Source organism: Xiphias gladius, chromosome 11 (assembly GCF_016859285.1).
Source record: "Xiphias gladius isolate SHS-SW01 ecotype Sanya breed wild chromosome 11, ASM1685928v1, whole genome shotgun sequence".
In the NCBI taxonomy this organism is placed as follows: domain Eukaryota; kingdom Metazoa; phylum Chordata; class Actinopteri; order Istiophoriformes; family Xiphiidae; genus Xiphias; species Xiphias gladius.
The window spans coordinates 27,531,756-27,545,057 of NC_053410.1; the positions used below are offsets into that span (position 1 = coordinate 27,531,756).

Below are 13,302 nucleotides of genomic sequence, written 5' to 3' on the forward strand. Positions count from 1 at the left end.
TGAATTAAAGTGTCAGATTCAACTGTGTGGTAATGCTTGGGGTAGTAGTTTGTGGTGTTATTTAATTGGACTGCATCATTTGTGTATACAAAGGCCGGGCACAATGGAAGAAAACATTGTAACCTTTGTTACTTGCTGTTGGTATTTGTTGCAGAGCTATTATTTTGGTGTTCCTGTTATTTTGTCCATCCATTTGTTCTCGTTTGCACTTCGTGTTATCGCGAGAGGTGGCGGACAGCTACGCTAGCTCCGTTTACCTATCGTGTAACTGACAGAAAGCCCAGCCTGGAGTTCCTTAGCGCTGATGGTGAATAGCCATCGCTGCGGTAACGGGCGGAGGAGAAGAAGCCGCAGAAAGAGTCAGGAGTGGCAGAGGAGTGATAGTTCGGAGCTAATCTTATAGATTTAGCAGTTTTACGTTTATCATCAGATCCTTACAAACCCTAGAAAAGAAGGGAAGGAAAAAATAAGGAAAGATGGCGGCCGCGGCCTCGCCGGGCTCCGGGTCGTCCACCTCCTCAGACTGGATAGTACTAAGAGACGGTTGCCTGCGTTGCGACGAGGAGGGCCTGCGAAGCCTCTCCTACCACCCGGCCCTGAACGCTATCTTAGCCGTTACCAGCCGCGGCAGTATCAAAGTAATTGACGGCACTTCGGGGGCCATTCTTCAGGCTTCAGCGTTGCACGGTAAGCACCGGAGCATTCTGTCAAGCCCTGACACCAATAGTTTCAGTTTCGACAAACCAACCACTGATTGTCAACAGACACTAAACACGGCAGCTGAGTTGTAACCTCAGCTAGCTAACGTTAGCTGTCCCTAGCAGTTACATTTCGGGCCTAACGCTAGATGGAAATTTGGTAAACAGGATTCGTTTAGTTAGCATGTTCTCTTTGTATAAAGACACAATATTCAGACGTTGATCTGTTTGTGGTCAAATCTAAATGAGTGCTTCTTCGACGGCAATGTTTGCTACTGTTTACCACACTTGCAACATAATATATCCATCATGTAAGCTAATAGCTAGCTAGTTAACTTAGCACAATGCTAGTTAGCAGGGCACATTTCCTTGGCAGTTACTGTTATTTTTGTGGTCAATCAGTATAACATTACGTCGTTAGAAGTGCAATTTACATCTTGGACACCTGAAGTAATAGACTTGATATTGCTTAGTTAAAGGTAGATACAGATTGTTAATGTGAATTTGTAGCTAGCGGCTCTGTAACTGCTTAATTTTGCAGACTGTCGTGTGCACCGTAAGTAATTTGGAGTTATTGGTATGATGTTTAAACTAAACTGACTTGATGTTGTAGAGTTCGTGTAGTGAGGCCTTATTTGCTTGCTGGTCCAACATGGATAAAACAGTCAAATTTCCATCTTAACACTTGTGTTGCATGTCAGCACGCAATGTTCTGTCACCATGTACTGACAGGACATTACAAAGTTTCTGCAAGAGTTAGGTATTAGCTTCTCAAGATGTGTTCCACAGTTTGAGGAGCACAGCCTGGCAACTGCAGCGTTGTTCGTGTCCTCTTTGTTCACACATCACAGCATGTGTCATAGTGTTTTTTTAAAGCTGTGAAAGAGAAATGCATGAACACACGGGTTGAGTGGCTTATAGACAGTAGTCTGTTGTTATTGTCCAATTTGTTTACGTCTTAAATGACGTTAATCTCCTAATGTGTCTCAGGCCTCCAAGGAAGAGCTTTCACTCTGACTTTTGTCATTGCACAAAAAGTAATACATTTGAACATTTAGTACAGCAAAAGAGTTATTTATTAGCACCTGTTTCCATATGAAGCATTTATGGTGACCATGGCTCCCTACTGAGCCAGTACTCTGGTTTTTGTTAGTGTGGTGGTTGACTGTAAACAGTATTACATGAAGTTGCTCCTATAAAGACTCGACAATTGCAGAAATTAGTTATTTTGAGCTGGCTATTATGTTTGATATGCTGCAGACCATTTGAGGATTGTTTCAAATGACCTTAAGATAAAGCATTTTATGGGAAGTAGGACTTGTAGGAGAGAGACACCTTTTTGTATGGTGGAATACCCATAAATCTTACAACCGCCTTCACCATCTATGTAGGCTATGTTGTTTTTAGAGACAACTTCATGCTGCAAATAGCTAATATTAATGAAATACTGCTCCCATGGAAGTTGTGTATGTTCATAGTATAGATATAAGTGATACTACAGCTCTGGAACGTGAAACAGAGATATTACACAAATAGACCTGCAACCTCACTCATCTTTTATATCTGTAGTATATTTTCTGTTTACTTTAATTTCAGTTCATTTTCAAGTCGTCACCAAGTCGGGGGCTGATTCTGTGTCTGTCACCATCAGATATCTGTCGGTTGTGATTGTTAGAAGGTTCAGTTCAGTTGATGTCATATCCAGACCTACGTTAAAACTTGTTTTGGGAAAAATGGTGACAAACATTGGTACTTTGCTGTCTATACTCTCCAATGTCGATAGAGGATAACAAAAGACAGAAATGGAATAAGCCTGACATAATGTCGTTTGCACCGTGAATACATATTTACTCCTCTTCTATACCCACCAAGTTCATGTCCCAAAAAAACTTAACAGATGGATATCTGTCAGGCAGTGAAAGTCGTTAGATCGGTGTGAGTGCTTCAGCTCATCTACTAACCATCCTAACAAAGCAAAGCTGCTATTATTAAATCAGTTTTCCACTCAGTCATCATAAAGATAACTCCTCTAGTTGTATGTCCTGTAGCACAGACCTCAGTTCAGCACTTTATCTATGGACCAGCATCTGGAATGCAAAGACAATTCCAGACTTTATCAACAGATGATAATCCGGTGCACAGCTGTATGCTCATTCATCTCCTAGGGTGCTTAGCTGGAAAATTGAAAATTGAAAAATTGAAAATTGAAAATTTCAGTAGAATTATCAGCTAAAACAAGGGATGTCTAGATCATCTTCATTTATTATTAATCTTACATTATTACAAATCTGCAAGTTTACTCCGGCTCGCTCATTACATGATCGGCAACAAGTGTGTGCTTTTAAAGATTCTGGTGTCCCTCAGTAACCTGAGGTCATTTGCAAATCACATGAAACACATTTACATTTCTTAATCCATACTTATCAAATACAATGTTCAATCAAAATAATCTACATCATAGTTAAGGATTCAACAATATCACCATAACAGGAAAAAATATGTACAAAATTCAAAATAAACAGTTAAAAATGTGCATAATATGAAAACATAAATCTAGGCGCAATCTAGTCGGCCAAAAACATATCTTAAGCTCTATCTCTTATCTGATCCCGACAGTGTGAAGGGATTGTGTTTCAACCCTCCCTTTACAAGAATGAGTTACCTGTAGGTACAGAGAACAGAGGAAATAATTCCATCATAAAAATTTATCCAGAATTTCATTTAAACTATTAAGATCTACAGTGTGTAAAGTGTGTATCTACTATACTTCTCTTTTCAGTAACTGTTTAATGATGTCACCTTCATTTGGATTATATAAGGCTCTTTCTAAACCTATGAACTTCAGAGTGGAAGCTCACCCATGTTTGTTGTTCATGTAGCATCTGGCAATGTTTTAGCCTACGACTATTAATAAATGATCTTGACATCCCTTGTGTGCACTACAATTTTTATTGAATGAATATTTCTACAATTACTGACTTAATTTTGATTTTGATGATTGATTTCATATTTTGTTTCTTTTTATGATAATTTTGACAGTGTTTGCAGTCATGATTTAAAGATACTGTTTCCTCTACCCAGCTCACTGCTGAAAATTACTTAATTTTAATAGGTAGTGTGACATTCCCTGTGATATCCAGAGTCATGGGATATTTTGGGTGAGTGTGGGCTTTTGAGTCCCCTGAAGCGCAGTTTACCTTTTATTACTGACAGTTGCATCTTATGACTTTTTAAAGGTCCTCAGAGTTTTTAATTTGAATGTTTTGGGGGAAGCAACTTTTTATAAGTTTTGACGCTACTCTCAATGATTGGCACAAAAAAGTTTATTCAACACACTGACAGATAATTTTTCCATTTGTAACAAAAGAGGAAATAAGAGAGAACACTGACCATGGTTAGGCCAAGGGAAAACAGGAAATCTCCAAAGTAAAAAAACATTGGTCAAATTATCAGCACTGGGCTGGTGGGCATAGAGGGGCAGTTACACTCATGACCTCAGTATTTCAAAAATCCTGGCTATGACCCTGACGACTACTTGAGTGGTCTGCTATCAGATCTGGTGACGAGATGACTAACTTGGCCTCTATATGAAAAAGTTTTTGTCAGTACTGGAAAAACTGATACCTCAAGGTGCACTTTAGCAATTATACTGTAACTGTGATGCTTGGTGTAGATTCCGAAGTTTGAAAACACTGTTTTATTAGTACCTGTACCCATACCGATTAATTTCTAAACATACTCCAATCAGAAAATCAGGGTTTGGGAAATATCAAAAGAGAGAGATCTGCTTCCTCAAATCATTAACTCAAGTTATTAGAAATGCAGAGGAATTGCCTTGACAGTCGAATGGTTATGATGCATGCAACATGACCGCAACATCAATAGTTCACTTCTCTTTGTTTCGTGTCTACCTCTTCCTAACTGTCCATTAAAGGTGAAAAATGGAAAAAAAAAAAAAAAAAAATCTTTAAAAACATTTAAACAGGGTAGGTTATGGAAATGATCAGATTTGATTATAGTTAGTCCCTGTCTATTCATGAGAGAACTTCTTCACCATCTTTTGTAAACCATCTTATTAGTTGAAGGCTTTCATCAGTGAAGTGACAGCAGCATCACAATGTTACCTTATATATGTTTCCCCATCATCAGTTAACTCAAGCCAGTCATGTTGATTTCAGTTATTTTGATACTTACTTTTGCTTTTTAATCATTTTAACAGTGAATAAAGACCTACCCTGTTTTACAGGACAGTTTTCCTCCTTAATTTCATAGTCCTCTGTCTCGATTGCCAGTGGATGTGGTGGTTCACTTTTACATTATGATCAGTAGACTTTAGCTTCCATCTTTATCTTTTTCATGTGTTTTTGCTGCTCAATCAGTTTGACATCTATGATATATCCCTCAAATGCATACTGTAGACCCTTCTGTCTGCTTCTTTCTGAAATAGCTTTGTTCGTTTTTTCCAAATATTGGATAATATTTCTTCAGAGAGTGCAGTTAGTGACTGTTGGCGCCATGCTAGACCTGACAGGGGCTAACAACAAAGGGGCGGGGCTAGCAAAGGGTCACTTGTTACACACTTGTACATATATTCTTCAGGGAGAACCCTGATTCAGTCACTGCAGTTAAGAAGCTTGCAGTCATATCTTCCAACGTTTCAATAGAACAGTTATAAGAGATAATACACTTTTACAACTGAAAGATATTCTATTCATTGTTTAATATTTAAAGTGAGACATGGTAACACCTGATTTCATTTTCTGTCAAGCTTTCAAACAGTAGCTTTTGTGTTATTTTTTACATTAGGGCCTACCTTCTGTCAATCGTCACCTTGTCAAGCCATTAGAAAAACCAGTATGAGATGGCTCAGTGAGTTTAGTCAGGGAAATTAAATGGATGATTAAGCTTAATGTGTGCAAACATAAAAGGGTATAAGTTACGGTGGCTAACTAAACATATCTCAAAGCCAATAAACACTACTTACTGTAATGTAAAACCTTAGGGCAGTGCAGAAGAGGAGCAAAAACGCTGCTTAATATGTGTTTTCAATGCTACACTAGAAAAGAGCAGAATTTAAGTGTATCCTGACACTGTGTGGTGTGTTGTCCTATCTTTCTGTCCTAGCTAAACCTGGTGGTCGTGTCAGGTGTCAGTACTTTCCTGCAGTGGACAAGGTGCTTTTTGTGGACGACTATGCAGTGGGATGCAGGAAGGACCTGAATGGCATCCTGCTCCTGGACACCGCCCTCCAGCCTCCAGTGGCAAAGCCTGAGGATATGGTTCAGCTGGAGCTCCCGGTCACAGAGGTAAGAGAAGACTGCACTTTGGCTATCTTCTGCTGCTCTAAGAGACACCAGGATGCACCTTACAGAGATGGTTACTGTCATCTGATATGCAACAACAGTTGTTGTGATTGGCCCGGATAAATGTGTTTACACTAAGCCTTTTGTTCCACAATCAAAGTATAAGCCCTCTGTCAGATGAAAGGCTATTTAAAACCTTTGACAACAATCATTCAGCAGATGAAAATTGTACAAAAATGTAAATGCTCCTTCGGATTACTTTATAATCACACTAGCCATTCTCACACTCATCCACACCAGTTTGATAACTGCAGGAGTAATATAAAAGTTTACTTTACTGTAATTGGGAAAATCATCTATTTTGATTTCTTTAGCTTTTCTTTACACCTCAAATGCTTTTCATCTCATCTCTCTTTTTTTCATGCAACTTCAGCTCATTGCAGTAATAAACATTCAACAAACATTAAGCATATCAGCTGTTTTCATTGTTAACACTTCAACTGACACCTCAAGTCCATTTAAGGTAGGGCTTACCCGAATGCCTCGAAGCTTTGAAGCGACTGTTACCCTGGTACATCAAAATCAGTATTTGAATGCTGCGCTTTTATTATTATTGTTAGTATTATTATATATGCATTACAAAAAAATCCCAAATAGTGCATGAAGTAATAAAATGGTTATCCAACATTATTCATTATGCATCAAAGTTAATTATTATTAGTTATTCTCAGACTAGGATGTTTAATCTTAGTGATAGTTTTTTCGTCACAGCTCTCATCTAACATTACCAGCACTGACACTGGGACGATGACACATGATCATTTTACAGGCTTACAAGTTACAGACATAGCAATATGGCGATAAAGTTAAGCATCTAGAATATATTCCAAATTTGTGAAGAAGACCCCCAAAAAGTCGAGTGACAGAATGCCAAAGGAAACTGGCATATAGCAATGATTAGGACAAATCAACTGAGAACTGTGAGTAACAGCTTAGGCATCGCTGATGTAAGTGTGACCTGTATGCCAACAAAGTATTCAATCAGGTATAGTGTAGTAATTTTATAGAGTACTCTCCTTGCCTCTGTCTGTTCACGTTGCTCTGCTGTATTGGAAAAAGCCTAGTAGAAGAAAAGTGTCACAAGACAGCTTTCACTTATGGAAAAGTTGGTCTTTCAAGTTTGGCTGAGTTGGGAACAGACAGGACAAACTATTGAAGTGAGAAGTAGAGGATCTGACTTGACAGATGATGCCAGTTTGTTTGCATCACCAGAATTACTTTTTGGTGACATACAGCTTTCTTCAGAAACAGTGTTGTGATCCGTTCAACTTGGATCCCAGCACTAAATAGTCGCTCAATGAGGATCATAAATACAGAGAACACAAGGGAGCTTACGACACGCACAGGAAGAAAAGTTGAAATGGCAAAATAATGTGTATTGATCTAAGGAACTAAGATTAATATTTAGTCCAGACACATGGAACAAGAAGACATCATCTAGTATGCAACAAACCAAGCCATTACAAGTTGTAACATGCAAATTTCTTGAACCAATGAAAAACAGGCATATCACACACAGGCGTATCACAGACAAAAATACTTGCGGAAAAACTGCAAAGAATTGTAAAAATTACAACATTTAGCTCAGATGGCCAAACTTCAAAAATCATAACTAAAAAAGTATTTGGATTAGAGCTGTTGGATTTTGCAAGGTCCCATGAATTTAATATGATTTATTACATGAAGAGAAAATCCATGACATGAACTGGGAAAAGTTCTGAATTCTGATTGAGTTGGCATGGAATGACCAAATAAGTTTTCCTGTAAGAATATTTATCTTATTGGCTTCTTCAACTCCAGCAGTTTCAGCAGTGGGTCAACCCTTAGTTAGTGTGCACTGCAATTCCCGTAAGTAGGTGAATCAACACTAAAAGGTACAGATATCTTAAAAAAAATAGGGTATAATCTTTTTGGGTATCAATAAATTTTATTTAAGGTAACCTTAAAGTGGAGCTTGTGACCACTTGTCGCGCTTTGGAGTAAGTTTTGTGAGCAAATCCCTGATTTGTTAGTATCGTGTCCACACGCATAAGCACGCAAATGCATGTGAATGAGATTGAAGTCACACAATAAACTTTGATGTTTGATGTCACCCCAAAAAACATAGCAATGTGGCAACAAAATGCAACCAAAAGCCGATAAACATGGATGTAAACGATGCAGGTTTCAAAATACTTTAGAAATTACTTTTCAAATGTTTTATAAGGAAGAAACATGTTTGTTAGAACTCAAGGATACTGACAATGAATACAGCTAAGAAACACTGAATTTAACATTGTTTGTTTACCAGAAACTTGGTATACATAACAGAAGCTGCTGACAAAAAACAAACACAGCAAAAAACAAAATCCACATGCATCAATATTTAATGATAGGTAGGGGAGGAAAAGAAAAATAAACAAAATGTTTTTGTAGTTACATCACATGGAGTTACTCAGATAAGTATTGTTGTTGTGAAATGTACAAACCATACTGACATATTTGAGCTAAATTGTTATTGGCTGACAGTATTAGATATGTTTTATTGTTAGATGGGGATGCACCAATTCTACTTGCTCTGGGTGTGTTGGTGTGTGTGTTGGTGTGTTTGTGTGTGTGTGTGTGTGTGTGTGTTTGTGTGTGTGTTGGTGTGTTGGTGTGTTGGTGTGTTGGTGTGTTGGTGTGTTGGTGTGTTGGTGTGTGTGTTGGTGTGTTGGTGTGTTTGTGTGTGTGTTTGTGTCAGGGACATATCTAGCACTTGTCCTTTTGTTTGTGGGTGCTTAACCTAACTATTGTTGTTAGTTTTGTCTAGCATCCAAATAATATAGATGAATTAATACATGGACATGGATGCACAATGCACTGGACAGATCTATTATCTAACCACACCCAGGTTAGTTAATTCTCCTTCAGAATTGTAATAGCCTGTTACCCACTGTTCTGTACCATCCAAAGCCACCCAACTGTTCTGTTCAGCCACGAAACCACATTGCTACATAAGTCAGGTTCTGACTAAAGTATTCATCAGTAAAAGCAAATAGTTATAAACACATACTTCATATAGTGTGACTCTAGTTAGGTTAATCATTTCTGACTAAATCATGATATTCTGATTTTGATGTGTGAGTAAAGTCACATTATCATGCATCAAATGGCTTAACAACCCATGGAACCATTAGTATACTATGAAGAGAGGACCAATGCCTGATTCAGCAGCAATGCAAGAAAGCCGTGCAATAAAACCACCGAGCCACAATATTCATGAGTTCAAATCCTCTGAACTTCTACTTTGCTTGACACTGACATTTAGGGAACATCTTTTATCACATTAAAGCCTTTATGACCCTCTGACCAAATGACAACTTGGAAAATTTCTGTTGTGCACCAACACAAATCTGAAAATCTGTGACTACACAGACTACATAAAACACCAGAAAATGGTGATTACCATAGTGCAATAAAACTTTATATATATCTGCATCTTGGAACTAATATATATATCTATGTTTGTGCGTCTGTTTTCAGGCCCAGCAGATGCTGTCAGCCTGTCAGGAAAAGATTGATGTGTCCAACACAGATGGCTATGAACTCTTCATCGCCCAGCTCAAAGAAGGCCTGAAGAATACCTCACATGAGACAGCAGCCAATCACAAAGTGGCCAAGGTTAGTCTGACAGGCTCACAAAAAGTGCTTTTTTATTGTTACAACTATTTGAACAGAGGTATACCACTTGTTCTCATATCAGCTGTGCAATTGTGACCTAACAGGAATTTTTAATTTGGCCATTACTGACACCTGAAAGTCACTGCCAGGTTTTAAGCATGTAGGGTGTTACGCGAGAGAAGTCTGTCAGGGAAAACTAAAAATACTTCCTGGTGTCTTTCAGAGTACTTCAGAGTAATTCAGTATACTTGATTCTGTGCCTTTTTTGTTTTTTGTTTTTTTTTCTTCTCTCTCAGTGCTGTTACTTCTCTAACATCATTTGGGCAAAAATAAGAGCAGCATTCATTGCAGGTTAGGGTGGTATGGCTAAAGAGCTTTCTTAAACCTAAAACTTTCCTAGGGTGGACATGTCCACTTGTATAATCTAATCCAATCCTGTGTAATCGTTCAATAAACCTGGTATTGTAAAGCTTGTGTTTAATAATTGACACTGAGCTGTTGATTGAACGCAATGGTAATTTTGCAGGATATAGTTTGGTGTTAGATTACATTAAGTACTTGCTGGATCAGCACTTATCACATTATGCAGGCTGCTGGAACAAAGGTGGCCACTGACTGCTGCACTCTCAGATCCAGCAGTGACTCTGAGCAGAAAGCACCACTACCTTGATCTCAGGCCTGAACAGTGGAACCTGATTGAGGAGCTGAGACAGGCCCTTGAGCCATTTGAAGGAGCTATAGTGTTTCTGAGTGGGCAACAATTTGTTACCCTCTCTGCACTTACACAGCTTGTTCAAAGCTTTAAGTCCATACAGAGTTCAGCCTTTGAGACTGCACCAGTAAGGTCATACCAGGCTCATGTGGCAGGACAGATCACAGCAAGATGGCAAGGACTATCTGTGTTTCAGCGTGAATCTCCAAACACAGTCCTAATTGCTGTTGCTCTAGATCCCAGGTTTAGAAAACTTAGAAAAAGTTCTTGCCTGCTGATGAAGCATTTAAGGTCCAAAACACTGTACAAACCATGGCACTTGCTCCCACAAAGGAAGCGAGGCAGCCCAACGTAATTGAATATGGACCCTTTAGCACAGTACAAGACAGCCCAGTAACACATGCGAAGGGAGCAACATTGTCTTTCATTGTGGAAATCAATAGATTGCGCTATCAAACGCTGGCAAACTCCTTCCTGTGTATCCTGGCAACATCCATGCCATCAGAGGGTTTCTTTTCTGCAGCAGGAAAGATTATATCAAAGCAAAGGGCAGGCCTTGGCTCTGAGCGTGGTGATATGCTTACTTTTCTTTATTGCAACCACCACATGTTCCTTTTAACTGCTGTGTTCGTTACGACACACACACACACACACCGACCATTATAAAGAGAGACATTAAAGGGGTCTATTCTCATAAATCTGTTTCATTACATGTTAGCTTTGTAAAAGCACTCAGAAGAACTTGTGAAGAATTGTACCCCACTCTGTGTGTGCGTGCGCGCGTGCGTGCGTGCGTATGCGTATTTGTGTGCGCGCGTGTGAGGCAGTACACTTTCACATTCCATTGAGCCTTTTTCTTTCACCATTAAGCTGAAATCGCAGCTTTAGACAACTAATACAAGCATATTGGAAAGGCAATAACAGCTGTTCGTTTAAGGTTTGTTATATGAAATTTCCTGTGGTATGTTTTTAGTAGTTGACTGCAGGGCCGAGCTAGTGCTGCTACTGGTAGTTATCCCACTGTCCAGGACCTTTCCCTTGGTGCTGTCCCTGTGTGTACTGGTTGATGGATTTACTTTGTATTTTTGCTGTGAAACTCTTTACCATCCGTAGTATATATAGCTGTAGCTGCTGCACATCATACACCACTGATAGTTGTCCAAAGCATGCACCAGACAGTGCAAGTGTTCTATTTGGTACAGGATGTTCAGTTTGGTATTTGACTTGTTTCTGTTTAGTCACCCTATAAACCAAATAATTGCAGTGTTAGTAGTTATTAGTGTAATTACAGTCTCTGTTGGCACGTTCTGAATACGAAGGGGTTAATAATGTTTGTTTATTAAAACGCAAAGAAATGCGGAATTGCAAACCAGCCATCATAAACTACAACTCAAAATTACTGTCATTCAAAAAAATGTGAAATGCCAAAAATGTGATTTACATGTAAAACCACAGCATGTAATGCCTGTATTTTGGTTTACATATCTTATTTTTGGTTTGCTTTTCTCATTTTATGTTTGCAAATCAGTTTTTCTTTTGTGCTTTTCAATTTTCCTTTGTGCTTCTAATATTTTCTTTGCTTTTCATAGTTTGTCTCACTTTTCTGTGTTTTGTCATCATCGTAAATGGAAAAATGTTTCAAAGGTGGAGATTCTAAAAAGCATAAATGGTGGTTCCATTCTCTCCCATAATGCTAAATAAAGCAGGAAAACTATCAAACTTTGTGATGCCTTATTATCGGAAGGTGTAATACAAATAAACTTACATTGCCTAACTCCTTTACTGTTGTGCTAAGACACCAGTTAAATATTGCAGTTTTTCTGTATATTCGTGAAAGACGTGCATATTTTCTATAAATCTGTTTAGTGATACACAAAAACAGGAAAATGATTATTAGTTAGTCTGCATTTTTGTACATATTGATAGGTCAGAATTGGATTTTGAAACTGAAGGACTGCTGCCACTAAAGGAGGATCATCAATAAGTGACAAAAGGCATGATGAGATGATGACATGATCTTCCTCTTAGTTCCTAAGGACCTAGTAAAGAGGAAACAGCAACAAGTTACATTATTCAGTAGTTAAACTAAAGTGTCCTCCATTGAGGCCTATGTAACAGAAAAAATAAAACTACTTCAAATGTACTGCCAGTTCAAAGAAACCATAGCAATTCTGTGGACTTCCAAAACCTATTTGACTGCTCAGCAGTTAGTAAAATCTTAATCCTAAAACCAATTGGAGGATTAAAGAGTATTGGTGGAGTACTGAGTCTTGCAAAACGTTTCTGCTATGTATGCCAACAGTTAAGCTCAGCAGTTAAAACAAATACTAGATCCACACTGAACCAGCATTTTTCTACACATGAAACCAGAGATTTTTCTGCACGTCCCCCAGATTGGTTTAAAGCGCAAAGACAAATTGAGGAACCCAAACAGAAAATTACAAGCACATATGAAAAGCTGTGAGTTACAAACCAAAAATGGGAAATGCAAACCAAATTACAGGCAATGCAAATTGTATCACTCTGTAGCTCTTTGTCATATTTTTGAATGAAAGTAACTTTGGGTTGCAGTTTATTCTGGCTGGTTTGTGATTCTACATTTCTTTGTATTTTAATAAACAATATTAACCTAAAAAAACAGCTCAAACTTTTAAACTAGAGCAGTGCAGTGTTTCATATAGTAAACATTGTTGGTGTGGTGAAGATGGATGAGGAGTCAGAGCTGGGAGAGTCTCTGTTGTGGTGTAGTTTCCTTGTTTATGAGTATTAAGGTTTCTGAGTAAATTATTAGATCAATTGACAAATAAAAAGTGGATCAGACGAAAACCTTATGTTGACAATGTCCACAAAGTTAAGGGCAAATAGTGTTTTGATTTGATAAATTCTG

At 38.3% G+C, this 13,302-nt stretch overlaps 1 protein-coding gene across 1 annotated transcript in view; it reads left to right on the top strand.

Moving 5' to 3' along the window:
- Positions 1-248: 248 nt before the first annotated feature.
- The window catches only part of birc6 (baculoviral IAP repeat containing 6), a 164,381-nt gene continuing 151,327 nt past the window's right edge, over positions 249-13,302 (top strand). Inside the window, exons 1-3 of the mRNA XM_040139786.1 lie at positions 249-687; positions 5,823-6,004; positions 9,566-9,761. Of these exons, the coding sequence (XP_039995720.1) occupies positions 477-687; positions 5,823-6,004; positions 9,566-9,761 (589 nt within the window). The 5' untranslated portion in view covers positions 249-476. The remainder of the gene's footprint in view (positions 688-5,822; positions 6,005-9,565; positions 9,762-13,302) is intronic.